General features: G+C 42.8%; 1 protein-coding gene across 2 annotated transcripts in view; it reads right to left on the bottom strand.

Moving 5' to 3' along the window:
- SLC36A4 (solute carrier family 36 member 4) overlaps positions 1–15674 on the bottom strand; it is an 820425-nt gene that overhangs the window by 573646 nt on the left and 231105 nt on the right. For both annotated transcript variants that reach the window (XR_011194611.1, XM_069202450.1), the window contains exon 5: positions 3420–3508. Coding sequence is in view for 1 of the 2 variants with exons in the window: in XM_069202450.1 (XP_069058551.1) it covers positions 3420–3508 (89 nt within the window). In the remaining variant the exon portion in view is untranslated. The remainder of the gene's footprint in view (positions 1–3419; positions 3509–15674) is intronic.

Below are 15674 nucleotides of genomic sequence, written 5' to 3'. Positions count from 1 at the left end.
GCAGGGCAATCTCTATGAGGGCATACCCAGGATTAAGACCTCATATTTTATACTGTGACACACAGACGACATGCTGTTGTTCCTGCGGAACATGCATGATGATACAGAGAAAGCCATTAGCTCCATTAACAGTTCTGATAACTATTCAAGACAACATGTAAATGGGGAAGAGCACAGGCTCAAACGCAAACCTGTTACTTTTCAGGATCTGGGAGTGCAGTTATATCTCACGGAAACCAACTTACTTGATGGACACGTATACCAGCATTGTCAACACTGAGAAATAATTTACATATTTAGAAGGCACGAGCTAAATAGGTGTTACGGAGAGTTGCTGTTGCTAAAATGATGGCGCTCCCTCGACTATTATACTTCTTCACCACATTGCTGATCATAGTCTTTAGGAGATGGATTCCTAAAATAGATATTGTTCTCACAGATTATTTTTGTGGGAGTGATGGTAGCCAGACCGAAACTTTCCAAGATTCAGCGTCCAGGGCAGGAAGGAGTTTTAGCTGCCCCAGATATGGAGGCCTATAGTTTAGCTGCCCCATTGCAGTGGATGATGAGCTGGATAGCGGAGAAGACTGCAGGCACTGAGGGTGATCGCAGCCAAGCATCAATGCTGCTGGAACCGACCAACACCATACTATGATCTAAAAGAGGGGCATCTGCGGGGATGAGATACTGCTGGACTAGATGTCTCTAAAAGTCCCGCTGAGCAGTACCTTATACTTCAGGCATTCCGCTAAAGTTTACATCCCTACAGCAAGTAAATATTTAAAATGGAAAACAATTATGACAGGACAAGGGATTAGAGAAGATGGGGGGCTTATACAGTAAAACTGCTAGTGGAGTTCAGGGAACACATAGACAAATGTGATTTGCCCGGGGACATTTCCTCTTTCACTGTTCAGTGGCAGCCAACCTGAAACACATACAGAATGCTGGGATTAATGAGCCGCCCCCACATCAAGGTTTGGAATTGGTACACACCCACAATGGTAGATTTAAAGTGATAACTTACTTTATTGTGCGGTACAATTCAAAGTCACAATACGCAGGCTGAGAGGGAGACAGGCGGAGTATATAAATAGGCTGATTATTAAGAAGGAAAGGGACCACATAGTCGGGAACAGCTTAAAAATATATCGAAATGCCTGAGTTAACTTGATCTACTTCTGCATACAAAGGACATACATGAGCCCTGGCAAAATCAGCAGCTACTACCTGAGTGATCAAACGAAACACCCCAGATGTAGTGAAAATGGAGGCGATCTCTATCACATGATTTGGACCTGCCATATATTACCAGACTGCTGGGAGGAGGCGACTGGGGCCAGAGATACGAAGCATTTTTCAGGTAGGAAACAGCCCAATTTGTACCCAAAAGCTTACTGAATCACAAAATAGGTTAGTGATTCGATATTAGGAAGAGGAGTCTTAAGGGTGTCCCATCCTAATAGCAACTCGGAGGGGTATATATGAATGTTTTGCAACCGGAATGCAGATGTAAAACAATAGCTTTTTACAAACAAATTCAATTTGGTGGTAACCCATTTGCAAACAAGAATAGGTCCCCATGGGACCCCTCCCCATTTGTGAATGCATGCAAAAATGTTTAAGGGCAGGCAGTGGTGCCGTGGACCACTGTCTACTCTTAAAAAATGAAACTGAAATGCTTCATTTTTCTTTTTTGAAACGCATCCTGTTTTCCTTAAAGGAAAACGGGCTTCATTTCAAAACAAAAAAAAAAACTTGTTTTACTTAAAAGTAAATACAGACGTGGTGGTCTGCATTCCCCAGCAGGCACCATCCCTGTGTTTTTAGCAGCTCCCAATGGGTCACAAATTGCATCCTAACTCATGAATATTAATGAGGCAGGTCAATTGCGACCCTATTAGGAATCGCTAAATGTGTCAAGGACACTATGGTACATAGGGGTTTGTGATTTCCTAATACCGAATCACGAAGATTCGCTATTAGGAACCCAAAATGAAATCTACCTACATGTGGCCCATAGTTTGTTAATGTAGCAACAGAGAGGCAGCTTTCTCCATCCCATGAGCCCTGCACACTGGGACAGCTTCCATGGTTTCAGAGTTAAAAGTGACCATAGATTTGACCTTGGCACAGGCCAAAATGTAGGTGACTATGAGGTGGATGATGGTAGCAGGATGCAGCATCTGTAGCTAGAGGAGGGAAATGCTGAAATTGATACAATATGAGAGCATGTTGCTCCTCAGAGATGAGAAGAGGGCTGGGCTAAGACGGATACAGACAGAGCATAGGACATGATTTTGGTCTTACTATGTGAGCCTAGTTAAGACCAGGATACCCTGGTCCCATCCCAAACACCTTCTGACAACCCCCCTCTCAAAATAAAGGTGCATTAGAGATAGTGACATACAAAGGTAGTCCACTCAACCCCCCGTCAAACCTCCCTCGCCCACTGTTACCAGTTATTGTGATTATCAGGAAGGAGAACTGCACACTAACTACACATTTTTGTGGCCTACCTAACTATTTATAGCCCCCTAATAAGCACTGGATTACATAGTCACCGAGGAACCTCCAATGATTTCTTGGTTGGTGGTAGTTTTTTTTACTCCTTTAAGCAGGAGCAGCTCACAGGGTTTTTTGGGGGGAAAGGGGTGCGAATTAATAATAATAAAAAAATTAAAAATCACTTACCTGCTTCTCTGCTGCCGCTACCACGCTGCTCCTCTGCTGCACTGCAGGCACAGGCTACCAGCCTGCCCTGCGGCCAATCCTGATGCTGCTCAAAGCGCCATTCGGATTGGGAGCCTGTGCTTGCTCTCTCCAGCCCAGCAACGGTTGCTGGGCTGGAGAGAGCCTATTGTGCATGTATGTTTGGCCAGCCCGAGACAGCCAGTCAATCATACAAGCGACCTGAGGGGAGTGATACCTACTGGTCAATACAGGGCTGAGTTTGGAGCACGATCTGGCTCGCCATGAATTGTCTGGGGAGGAACATGCCTGTCGATCTAGCAGGTGGTATTGTAAGAGGACTAAAACTATGCAATTGCTTATATTGAGGCTTTTTTATTGCATTGATACTGGAAGCAGATTGTAAAACCAATAAGTTGTTTTCAATTTAAAAAAGCAGGATTCCTCTGGTATAAGATCTTTTTACCTCCTTTGATAGAACTCTTTTTCATCCCTGTCAAGACATACTCCAATCGAGAGGCTATGATTTCTACTATATCTAACTTTTCTTTTCTGGCGTCCTTTGCTTTGTAGTCCTTGTAGTAAAATAGTCAATACAGACTGAAGTGTAAAGTAGGTTTTGCACTAAAGTAGAACAAGGGGCGCCCTTCATAGAGCACAAAGCTATGGCCAAATTAACTTTTAAAGCAGGCCAAACAGAATAAAACTACAAGGTGAAAAACACTTACCTTCGTGAAAGGTGATGGCTGCAGCGAACTAGGATGTGCATACAGTGAATGGAAACAATTCCTATGAAGACAAGACTTAACGGCCCGAGCTGTATGGAGAAATAACAAAATTTGGTATTTTAGATTCACAGTTCTTCATTTTTAATGCATTTGTAGCATATCCAGTCCTATTCAACAACGGTAACCCACTCTTATAAATCTCCGCCATCAACAAGTAAATCAGACTAATTCCCCATCCCTTATAATCCCCATTTATAGCTTTCAACCATTATCTTAATAACAACTGTGAAAGATCACACTACTTTTATTTTAAATCATTCAAAGGCTTGGTCTCCACACATTTATAAATCCCATCGGTCAACCCTAATCTCACCGAATCTAAGCACATAATGAGAAGAACAAATTCGAGCTCCAATCTTCTGACAGAAGGAAAACAACGAGTATGATGTTTATTCCAAGGGTAAAATTTCCCAGAGATCTTGTGACCACATGGTTTCTTATCAGGATTTTGCTTTTCTCCACCAGTCTGTGCCCCCACCAAAGTCACACATAACCGCTTCCTGTCCAGAAATTGCATACCCATTATGATGGTATTTCTGTAATCTAGGATAATAAACTGTGGCTTCTCTATAACTAGATAGACTGGTACATTTTTGCTGGTCTCCAGCTGATGTGACACTTAGAAAAGGCCCGTTCAGTGCAGAGTTATGTGAATAGTTCAGCATGCCTTCTCCAACATTTGTGTGTTGTGTTGTGATACACTCTTCTCAGTTGGTCGGGACATAACGTGACAGAAGTAGTGACTGGCAACTAATCAATCTGTGATGCGATGTTTTTGGCACAGTGTCATCATCGAGCCTGATATTTACCTTCCTACAGCTTCTTCCCACCGTGACATACAGACCCACTTCGGTTAGATGTGAGGACTTTTAAGGATTATATGAAACTGCGATCAGCGTTTTTCAAACCAGAACAATTTAGCACCAGGCTTTCAAATGGGGTTAGCTGTCTCGTTGTGGTCTCGTTAACAAGGTTTAATCTCCACTATCTACATTGGCAACAGGATCGCCTATAGGCACCCTCCGACATGATGCAGCAGGCGGATGCTGTCAATCACTGCACCCCCTGCAGGGGGATAGCTGAACTCCTTCAAAGTGCAGACTGGCTGTACTGTGAGAGACGGATAAACTGCTTCAATCAACAAGTCTGCCTTTCACAAATTTGTTGCATCCTGGGCATGATGAGTTTGCGGCTGACCTAGGGGCAAGACACTATGTGTAACAGTGCGCACTGTCGCGGGCTTCACTGGGCACGTCTGGTTAAAGGTGTGACGCAGTGCAAGCAGCGATAGTGCACCCTTACTGCTGACGGCCCCAGGCTGTTAAGGATTTTCAAAAACTCATGGCAATTCCCCCGACTCACTCAGTGAAGACAGCTTACATTTTTGGGAGTTCATCCAGGAAAATTTAACAATCAGGACTAGCAGTGAGGGAAGCGAATGGGTGTAAATCTGTTGAAGAGCTAGAGCAGGGGTCTCCAACCTTTTCAGTAATCGGAGCTACTTAGGTTGAATGAAATTTGTTCCGAGCTGCTGATATTACTGGTGTTGTAATCGCGACCATATTAGACAAGATTTAATTGGTGACTACTCCAATCAAGAATGTTAGCAGTGATTTCCTCTGAGCATCAAGAAAGATTTCCAGCAGTACTGTAAAAATGATTTTTGTAACTGGTAATGCCTCTACATGGATAATTTGTAACACCAATAGCTGCAATGCCCCTGCTTTCAAGGTACTAATATTAGTAATAAAAGTCTCAGCGTGTGATTTATCACTTAAGCAACAGATTTTAGTTTGTTTTGGAAACTCAACCATTTTTCTCAAAATATTGGCTCATGAGTTCTGAAAATACACGCAAAACTGCCTTCAATATGTTTTTCAATTTTGTTATACATATATTATTTCAATTAAGGAAAAGTTTCAAATTTAGTACGCAAGGGCTGTGCACAGGAGAGCTACTTACAGGTAGCTGGTAAGCTACCAGTACCTCACAAGATTCGTTGGAGACACCTGAGCTAGAGTAATGTGCTCAATGATGCAATGAAATAGACAAATTCTTGGTCTTATGTGGAGAGCAATTTCAAGTTCAAGTTCAAGACAGACTCCACTGCAGTAGTCTAATCCTGACAATACAGAGCCATTTATTCTGGTAACTGCAGGAAAACACCCTTTTTGACATGGTTAGCCCCCACTGTTTGCCTGGTTTCTAATGTGGCTTTGACTGTTCGTGCACTGGGTCCCTGCTAACCAGGTCCCCAGTGGCAGATCTCTTACCTTCCTTAGTACCCCTCACCTGACTCACACAGTGCTGCCTTTGCAGACTGTGTGTGTTGTTGCAGACTACATTGAAAACATGACCTGTCACACACCCCTGTGTGCCAGGTCCCTTATCGCTGTATGTGCCAGGTGTAAGTCACCACTAGGGAAGAGTGCATTAAGGCACATGTGAGAGCATATATGCACGAGCACATATTCCCCAGCTGTGTCTCAATTCTGAGACTTAGTAAGGGCACAGCGAATCCAGTTTAAATGCATGTCCCGGACACAGATAATTAAGAGTTCCCCAGCTACAGGATGGCTTCTCTGAATCCTGGCATGTTTGGTATCAAACATCTCAGAATAGTAAACCCTCACTAATCCCATTATTAATGAATGCACACAGAGGACACCTAAGAGGTGCTCCCTGAAAACCTTCAAGCTACTAGTGTGCTGACTGAGTGGTCCTGACCAGTTCAGCTGCCACTGATGCATTTCTGCCCCCCCCCCCCACTCCAGCCCCCAAGGTGAGAGCCAGCACTCCCAAGGGCCTGAGACAAAGTCCTGCTCTGGGCAGAGCTTTGACCTCCTCTCCCAGGCAGGACGGGCATTCCAGGGCAGGAAGCTTCAAAGCTTCAAAGGCCCTGCCACCTTTGTAATGCAACTCCGGTCTCTCCAGATGGTGGAGATGACCAACCCCCTGTCTGGACCCCACTTTTAGTGGTAGCACAGGCGGGAATATTAGTTAAATTAGGAGGAGTGCCCACTTCATGCCATTCCCACCCCTATGGTGGACGAGCTGAAGTAGACACGACTTTGCAAATTCCGACATCTTGCTTGGAAGGAATTAGGCTACGAGGGCTAGGGTTATGCCCACTTCCCAGCCTAAGTGGTTATTAGAAGGGTGGAGTCACACTCAAGGTGGTCAGCCCATTGACTACCGCCTGGCACTCCCTGTAATGCCCCTAAATTGAGTATGTAGGGGGCGGCCCGGAACCCTAGAAGTCAGATTTCGACAACCTAAGACAACCTGGACAAAGAAGAGTTGCATCGGCAGAAGAGGAAATGAAGAAGCAGCTGCCCCTCTGGCTTGCCTGCTGACCTCAAATTATTCTGCAGAAGATGATAACTTGTCTGGCCTTCAATTAAGACTTAAGTCTCCCATGGGCACAGGGGTTGCCCTGCAACAAGAGACTTCAAGGAAAAGACTCTGCAGCTGCTAGAACCCTAGAAACCCAACACCAGAAGTGATCACACCACCCAATGTCCACGACCCGAGGTAAAGCCAAGCAACGGTGCCAACGTGGCTGCCCAGAGACCAAGTCCAGTGTGGCATCACCCATCTTGGACTCTCCTGAGACACCTGTACCCTCTGCACGCAGACCCCCTCCCCACAGGCCTGTGGAGAGTGAAAATCTGACAGCTACAGCAGCCACTGCACCCGCAAACCCCTGACCCCAGCTCACGTGGCTCACCGGTGCCAACAATGTCCCCAGGTTCTTAAGAGCTTGGGTCCACCCCTGTCAGACTCCCCCACGACACCTGAATTCTCAACACACAGGACCCCGTAACTGCAAGTGCTCCAGGTCCAACGCCAAAAGAAACCCCTGCATCCGTCACCCCTGGGCTCAGGAGAAGAGGACTAACCTACCTGTTTCTTGTCCCCGATTGGCTTCCCAGCCAGAGCTTGCAGCCTGTTTGTCACAGGGTCAATCTCCAATAGAAAACCAGTGGGCACCAGACACCTTACTGCACCTCTGCACTTTTTCCGCCACAGTGTCGCCAAGTGTGACCTGTTGGTGTGGTTCTGATCAGTGCCCACTACTTACTTTAACTCCCTGAGATTGACATTGTAAGTCACTGTTAACCCTGTGTTTGCAGAACATCTTTTTCCTCCCTATGATAACATTGAGAGAACTCTGAAAATTGCACTATTTGCAAAGTATTTATGCTTGAAAGTCTACACACCTGATTACGAAGCTCTTGGGTTTGGAACATATATAAAAAGAATTGTTATTTTTCTAAATTGGCCTCAGATGAGTGTGTGTCTCATTTATTGCCTTCTGTGAGTACAACAAATGCTTTGCACTACCATCTGATAAGCATAACTGCTCGCTCACACTTCCACAAATAGAGCATTAGTCCTATCTACCTTTACCCCTGCAATACCAATTGAGGATCCACTGGACTCTTTGCAAAGTGTCTTCATTTTAGTGCACTATGTTGAGAGCCAGCTTCCTAGAGTAACTCTGTAAGGAAAGGGTTCATATGGTGAAGCCTTGTAAAGCTAAGAAGACAGTAAAAACGTTTTTGAAATCATCACACTTATTTGCTTGCTCTTCCAAGGTCAAGTCACTCTCTATGATATTACTGACATTTTGAACAAGCCAAGATAATGCCCAAGGCCCAAATAGAAGTCAGAGTTTCATTCTTCGATTTTCGTCAGTCTGATTGAACCCAAAATCACTACTGAAGAAAGGGATGAGTTCCAAAATGTTCTGGTTCATCCAGTCACCAACAGGTTTGATGTAATTTCTGAGTCACAGGCCTAAGTCAGTATAAGGCATTGAAGTGAACTGGAAACAGATTATATGAAAAATCCCACATGCACGTCATGCTACACTACTGCAAGATTAAGTAGGATCAGACAAGACTAATACAACATGCTCTTTTAGTGCTCAGATCTTTACATTAACATAACTGACCTTAAATGCACCAGACAGACTGCTCGCTAGGCTTTAAGGAAAAAGACAGTGTCTTGCCCACTTCCTACCACCTTCACTGGAATCCCATCAGCTCCTGAAACCAATTCAACTACCTAGAAACACACAGGGTCCTATGTACTGGACAACTACTCTATCTCAGCCACCATAACCACCTTCAACCAGAACAGTTGCACCAGGTCCAACATTACCTCATTAGCTTCCATTTTATTACTTCGAGTAAGGAAGCAGATCACAACCCTCAGATCACTCATACTTGTGGCAGACATCTTCCATGGTTCTGTAATGACCTTCTACAAACATGCCTGGCACACCAGTACATACCCATGAGTACACGTACTGACACATCATAATGCCACAATGAGAACACCCTTTTATCAAATATATTCATTACAGCATTCAAGTGGGCAAATGCTGAATAACGCTCACAGATATTGTTGCCATCTGGGCTGTTAGTGTTCAAGGGACAAACATTAAACATACACTCCACCTCGAGGTCTTAGATCATCTACTGTAGACTCTTGAAAAACCTCTTTTGCAGAGGATTGTGCATTTGAGGGACTGGTTTGTGCACATTAGGTTGCACTAAGGAAATTTCTTCCAATGGAAAACCTATCCATCGATACACACCTGCATATGAGTAAAGCATTATTTCTGCTAAACCTAGTGCACCCACCAGCCTGTCTTCAAACCTTTCAACATGTACTGATTGAGTTACAGAGTAAAAAAGCGCTGTGCAGGTGCATAATGCACTGAGAAAACAGCTAGTAACATTTAAAAAAACCTAAAGAGTTAAACATATAATTGTTAATTAACTGTTGTTTAGTGGTCGGATGCTCAGTAAACCTAATTTAGGTCTAAATAAAGTAGAAAAGGGAGATTTTGGGTTAGAGGCATGGAAACTTTATATACACCTCCTATGTAAACCTAATTTAAACATGATGATGATAATTTATGAATACAAAAAATTAACTCCAGCTATTATTTGGAATTAACAATAAAATCTTAAAAGCAGGGAGGTGGTGGTGAGATGCTACATTTATTGTGTGCACTAGTTAGTGACTGCCAGAGTTGGGTAAATTAAATTCTAGTAACTTCCCATGGAAAACCCTCCTCCTTTTTTAGCACTTACTTTGTCAAATGATTGCAAACTGTCCCAGAGTCATCTATCCAAATTAGCCTTAGCTTTCCTTTATCTTCAAGGTCAAGTTCTCACAGCCACGATCATACGGAGATGAAGAATACTCTCTTCTCCTGTTGTTGCAACTGCTTTTCTCTCCTGCTAAAGGCAGTCGGAAAGTCTAAGGTGGCAAATAGCATGAATGCTTTTAGTTCCTGAGACTCCTCTGTGTGATCTCCAAGATTTGCTATTAAGACTGAACTTTTTATCTATCTGTTCCAGTCACCTTGCTTGCTGTTAGAAATTGGGCCTATAGTAGGCAGAGGTATGCAACCTGCCCAGGTAGGGGGCACAATCCTCGTCAGGATAAGTCACAACACACCCTCAATTATCCTGTCCTCACGCCTCGGGAGCTTGGTGCTGAGCAATGAGGTTTAACATAAGAGGCAATGTGTAAACATTTGCACACTACTAAAATAATAACACAGAAAACACCAAAAAAGACTCCACACCAGGTTAGAAAAATAGATCAGGATTTTATAAATAAAACAGGATCAAAACTACAAAAATCCATCTAGTAGAAGTCAAGGTATGAAGTTTTAAAGATCAAATGCAAGTATAGATCTCAGAAGTGAATAGCGCTCAAAGATTTAATGGGTTGCTCTGGACCAGGATAAACTCAAGCGTTCTGGCACCTGGGATGGAGCGCAGGCCAGTTGTGGGACCCAGGCAGGACCCAGTGCAAAAATACCTTGATCCTGGTTGCAACAGTGAGATGTGTCATTGGTTCCCATGCCGGTGAGGTGCTGCGCTGAATTTCTCCACACAACACTGGCAATGCGTTGGGTCAACGAGTAAAGCGTTGGTTCCGAAGTGCGGTTCCAAATGCGATGTGTGGGGTTTCTCCAAGCTTTAGAGACGATGCATTGATTTTCTCCATGCAGTGTATAGACTTTTTTAGGAAGAGGAAGGACACGAGGGAGAACAAGAAAAAGGAACAAACAGCTTGTTCAATAGGAGGACCTGAATATACAGGTAACCAGGAGCATGTCCCCGGAATTCCTTTCACGAACGAGCAAGGACTAAATTTATTAATTAATTTATCAGACACAATCCTTACAGCTCCTCAAGAGGCTGTCTTAAACAGAGGCTTGGGTTTTATTCCCACAAATAGATTGGATACTTTCAAACTTAGATAGGAGCTGGCGGAATGTTTTAGGCACGTACGATTGAGGGTGTTTTTTGGTAACAATGAGGAAAGACCTCCTAAGAAGGGTGATACTAATTTCCTACCAAAATCTGCCTTTACACCATCATTGGCCCAGCTAGCATGTGAGATAGCGGCTTTTGAACAGGCAGTGACCCATAGTGTAGAGACCATGCGGGATAGATCAAAATGACCTTTTATGAATTTGTCAAGAGTGGAGGAAGAGGCTCAACGGGAACTGAATCAGAATACTAAGATTGTGATCAAGCCGGCAGATAAAGGAGGAGCTATTGTGATCCTTGAGAAGGAGATATATGATCAGGAATGTCGGCATCTATTATCAGATCATCGTAACTACAAGGTTTTAGCAAAGAATCCCACTAAAGAGATCCAAATGGAGATTCGGGATTTGGTGGAGGAGGCCACTAATCAAGGGTGGATCACAGACAAGGAAGGTAGTTTCCTTTGTAAAGACAAACCAATAACCCCCTACTTTTACATCCTTCCGAAAGTGCATAACCCAACAAGACCACCACCAGGTCGCCCTATTGTATCAGGAATTGCCTCTGTTTGGAGCCCTTGTCAAAATTTTGTGATTTTGTTTTATGAGACCATTAGTCCAAAAGAGTGAGTCATACTTAAAAGACACTAGGGATGTCCTTAATCATATCAATGAGTTCGATTTTGACCCCAAGATGGATTTCCTATTGGGTTTGGATATTGAGTCTTTATATACAAACATTCCCCAGGAGGGGACATTACAGGTAATTGAGGATATTTTTTATCAGCAAGATAAGACTTATAATACACCAAGATGCCTTGTCCTTGAACTAGCACGTCTAGCTCTAACTAAGAATTTCTTTGAATATGACAGGAGAGTCTATTTGCAGACCCAGGGTACATCAATGGGTGGTACCTTTGCGCCGAGCCTGGCCTGTTTATGTGTAGCGGAATTTGAACGCAGGTTCATTTTCAATCAGGAGCAACCTTGGAAGAATTCAATCATACTGTGGCGCTGTTTCATAGATGATGTCCTCCTGATATGGAAAGGAGACACACTATTCCTTGATCATTTTTTTAAATGGCTTAACGGACGAAATCCACTATTGCCCTTTACTGCCACAATCACGAGAGAGTCTTTACCTTTTTGAGATTTGGAGATTAGATCAGTGAAAAGTAAATTATTGACTAGGGTGTATCATAAACCCACAGTTAGAAATAGTTTACTTTCATTCAAAAGTTTCCACCCTAGATCCTTGAAAGATAACTTACCAGTTGGACAGTTCCTCCGTACCCGGAGAAGTTGTTCAAACTTGGCTGAGTTTAAACAGGAATACAGAGCTCTTGAACAGAAATTGATGGATAGAGACTACCCTTTGACGATTGTGCAAAGGGCTAAAAAGTGAGCAAGGAAATGCGATAGGAATGCGCTTTTGGAAGAGAATAAAAAGCCAGAAATGGATGGACCTATCTGTGTAACTACTTTTAACATAGCTTCTAATTAAATGAAACGTATTATCAATAGACACTGGAGAATCATCAATTTAGGCGGTCTCCATTTAGAAAGACCAATGTTCTCTTTTAAGAAAAGAGTGAGCATACTTTATCATTTGATACACACAAGACCCACTTGCCTGGGGAATACCACTGAACCGTTGATGTGGAATCTACCACCAATTAGGGGTCACACAGCTTGTGGCTTTTGTAGAGTGTGTTCTTTAACAAAGAACACTAAGGTGGTCGATGTGGGTTTGGCATCCCCTTGCATGCAGACCAAACATACGAATTGCAACTCTGAAAATGTGATCTATTTGATCAAGTGCCCCTGCGACCTCCTATTTATTGGGATAACCACACGAAAGGTAAAAAACCCTATTATGGAACTTTGTAGTAATATCAGAGGTAACAGGGCAGTAACGAAAATGACTACCCACTTTTTAGAAATGTGTCATAATGCAGGAAATTTTACTTGGACAGTATTGGATAAACCTACTATTCCTTAGTACACGGCAGATACTAAAATGTGTTTTGTTTTTTTCAGGCGAGAACAGCGATGGATCTACTGTGTCTGAGGTCATGAACAGGGATTAAATGATGACATACCCTGGCACCAACTGAACTGTTAGCAATTATCAGTGAGACTGCACAGAGTGCTGTGTATTTTTACAATTTCCCAAGTTACTTGAGGGGTCCTAGTGTGAACCTAAGATGAGGTTGATATGATTGGGGCATTGCGTGGATAGGGGGAAGTAGAAGGGGTAATAATCACCACTCTACGTTCTACATCCCCCCTTTGGACCTGACTTTACATACCAGCGTTTGGTATTGCATAATGATGGTATGCGCTTGGGAGATGCGTTTGTAGCTTTAATTATTAGTGACATGTCAAGTTCCAAAGAATGTACTCACTAAATGAAGGTATATGTGGTACATTATGTAGTAAACCATAGAAGTAGAACAACCAGATTAGAGAAAGAGACACCACCAATATAGATAGGTAGACTGGGATTCCAGCTGTTTTTACTGGGACCAACATGGCGACCATAATGGAACATAGTATTGTGTCGTATATACAATTGAGTGCTATTGGCATATATTTTGATGCACAGAGAATCCTAATGTGCACTTTAATACGATTGGCATTTAGTGCCATCACTATTGGGGATTGTTTTTGCCCGTACATCTCTAAAATGGCAAGCGTTCACAGAGATCTCTAGTAGTGTTCGAATAAAATAATGAAATAATAAAATAAAATAAAAATTTCACAGCATGGGTGCTTGTGAAAGAATTACATTTGTTTATCATTGTGGTTGGTAACAACTAGAGTTGGGCATAAGGGGCAAATTAGCCAGTCTGCCAGTGTTTGAGTTGGGCGCATTGAGAAAGAGGACTAGCAACGTCCTTCCAATATGGCGGACACATTTTTGGTACCATAGAGACACAGTCCCGTTGTTTGTAGGGTAGACGTGATCATCTGACCGCAGGTAAAAGGAAATAGGAAGAGAAGCAATGAACAGCTCTGTGACCTACACAGAGTTACGTTTGCCAGATGGGCGGCACCGGTCCCTTTATGAGGTGAGCGGGGGAGGGGTGAAGGCATTTTGACTAAGGGAGAGAACTCAATTAAGGAGGTGAAGAAAACTTTAAGAAAGACCTGTGTATGTTTGCCTGTGTTTACATATAGTGTGGGACTACAGTGAGGTGCTCTCATCGAACTCCAGTTTTGAAGATTGACAATGATAACTCGGTAAGTGTATTCGCTCACACATATCAAGCAACCTGGTACCAAGGTCACAATTTGGGGTAATGGGTTTGTGAAGGATGTCGTTGCACAAAATTTGCATTAAGAATTCCTGATTGGGAAGGGAACTGAGCACGGAGTGCATGCAATTAGATGGGGCTAAGGGCACATGGGTACAAATATAACAGTATGAGGAGCAAGAGGCAAGATGTGGATTAAGCAGGCTCTGTGCAAAATTTTAAATGTGTAAGCCTGAGTGTGTGTGTACTAAAAGACATGGGGACAAATGAGCACAAAGGCATATTTGTTCATAATTTGAAGGCACTACAGGTAGGGTATGAAATATGAATTAAAGGGGATCGATGGTCCTGATGAAGGCCATGTGAACCTTAGGAGTGATGAAAACGGCTGAAACATGTTGACCTTTGAACAGCTATTTGGGGTGCAGGGGTGATTATGTCCCTGTGTCACCATTTATTGTTGATTTTCTTTTAATCCTCTCCGGTGAACCTTAGAATAAAGACTGAGTATGGTATCACCTGAGATAGTTTTAACTTTGTGAATGAGGTGCTTTGTGTGTGTTTGATCCCCGTATGTTGGTGTATGTTATTTGTTTCCCCTTCCTTTTGCTCCATTCCTGATGTTGGCTAGCGTGGGAATGTGTTAGCATCACCCTATGATGAAGCATGCCACTATTAGTGGGTCAGGGCAGTTTTTTTTCAAAACTAATATGCTCTATTTCTAGCTGGTGGGACCGGGTTTGGGGCCTCAACTTTAATTCCTTGTCCTCAATGTGTGTTTGATTCCTAGGATTTTCCCAGGCAACGTTACAAAAATAGGGTTTTGTTTCTAATAAGTCCAGTTCAAGGAAAACGTAGCCCTTCCTACATTGTGATAAGCAATTTTTTTCAAAACAACATTCTTTACCTTAATATCTAGCATACACTACTTTTATATATATTAAACACCCAGTTCCGTGGCCTCACAAGACATATTTAGGGGTGAGTTAGTCAGTATATAAAAGTAGGTTTTCCTACATGGCAAAGCACTTTTCCCTTGTCATGTGTCACTGCATTGGTTTTAGGGGGCACCCCAACCAGAGCACAATGGTGTACTGTTGAGCCATACACTCTAGTCACACAAGTGGGTGATATAAATACACACTGCAACTAACATGACTTAACTTGCACACCACTGTGCGGTTCCTGGTCCAACTTACCATGCCCTTAGTGGAGAGATTAACATTGTCATTCAGTGAAAACAATTTAATAAACATATTTTAGGGGAAAATCACAGGCACAGGGCTATTGTTAAAGCCTGCAGAGCCATAAAGTCAGCCAAACCAAAAATGAAGATAGTGGGCATCCACAACAAAATGATTTTCTTTCTTACAGTAAGTAAAAAACGAAATAGAAGCATGATCTACAACTTTTGTAAGCTCTGTCAAAGCTGCTTCTATATACAAATTCACAGCTTCAATGTTGCATATAATCCGGATCTTACTTTAGTTGGGTTTTTATATTTTGAAACTTCACACATGTTCACAAACCTTATCTGTATAGTTGATTACGATAGAAACTATACACATCTGTCTAACTTAAATTTGCACAGAGATATAAGGTTAGACCCTGAGAGGGGCAGATTTTTGC

The sequence above is a fragment of the Pleurodeles waltl genome, chromosome 8 (genome assembly GCF_031143425.1).
Source record: "Pleurodeles waltl isolate 20211129_DDA chromosome 8, aPleWal1.hap1.20221129, whole genome shotgun sequence".
Classification (NCBI taxonomy): Eukaryota; Metazoa; Chordata; class Amphibia; order Caudata; family Salamandridae; genus Pleurodeles; species Pleurodeles waltl.
The sequence above is the reverse complement of the archived record's forward strand: the minus strand, read 5'-3'. Positions and strand labels throughout refer to the sequence as shown.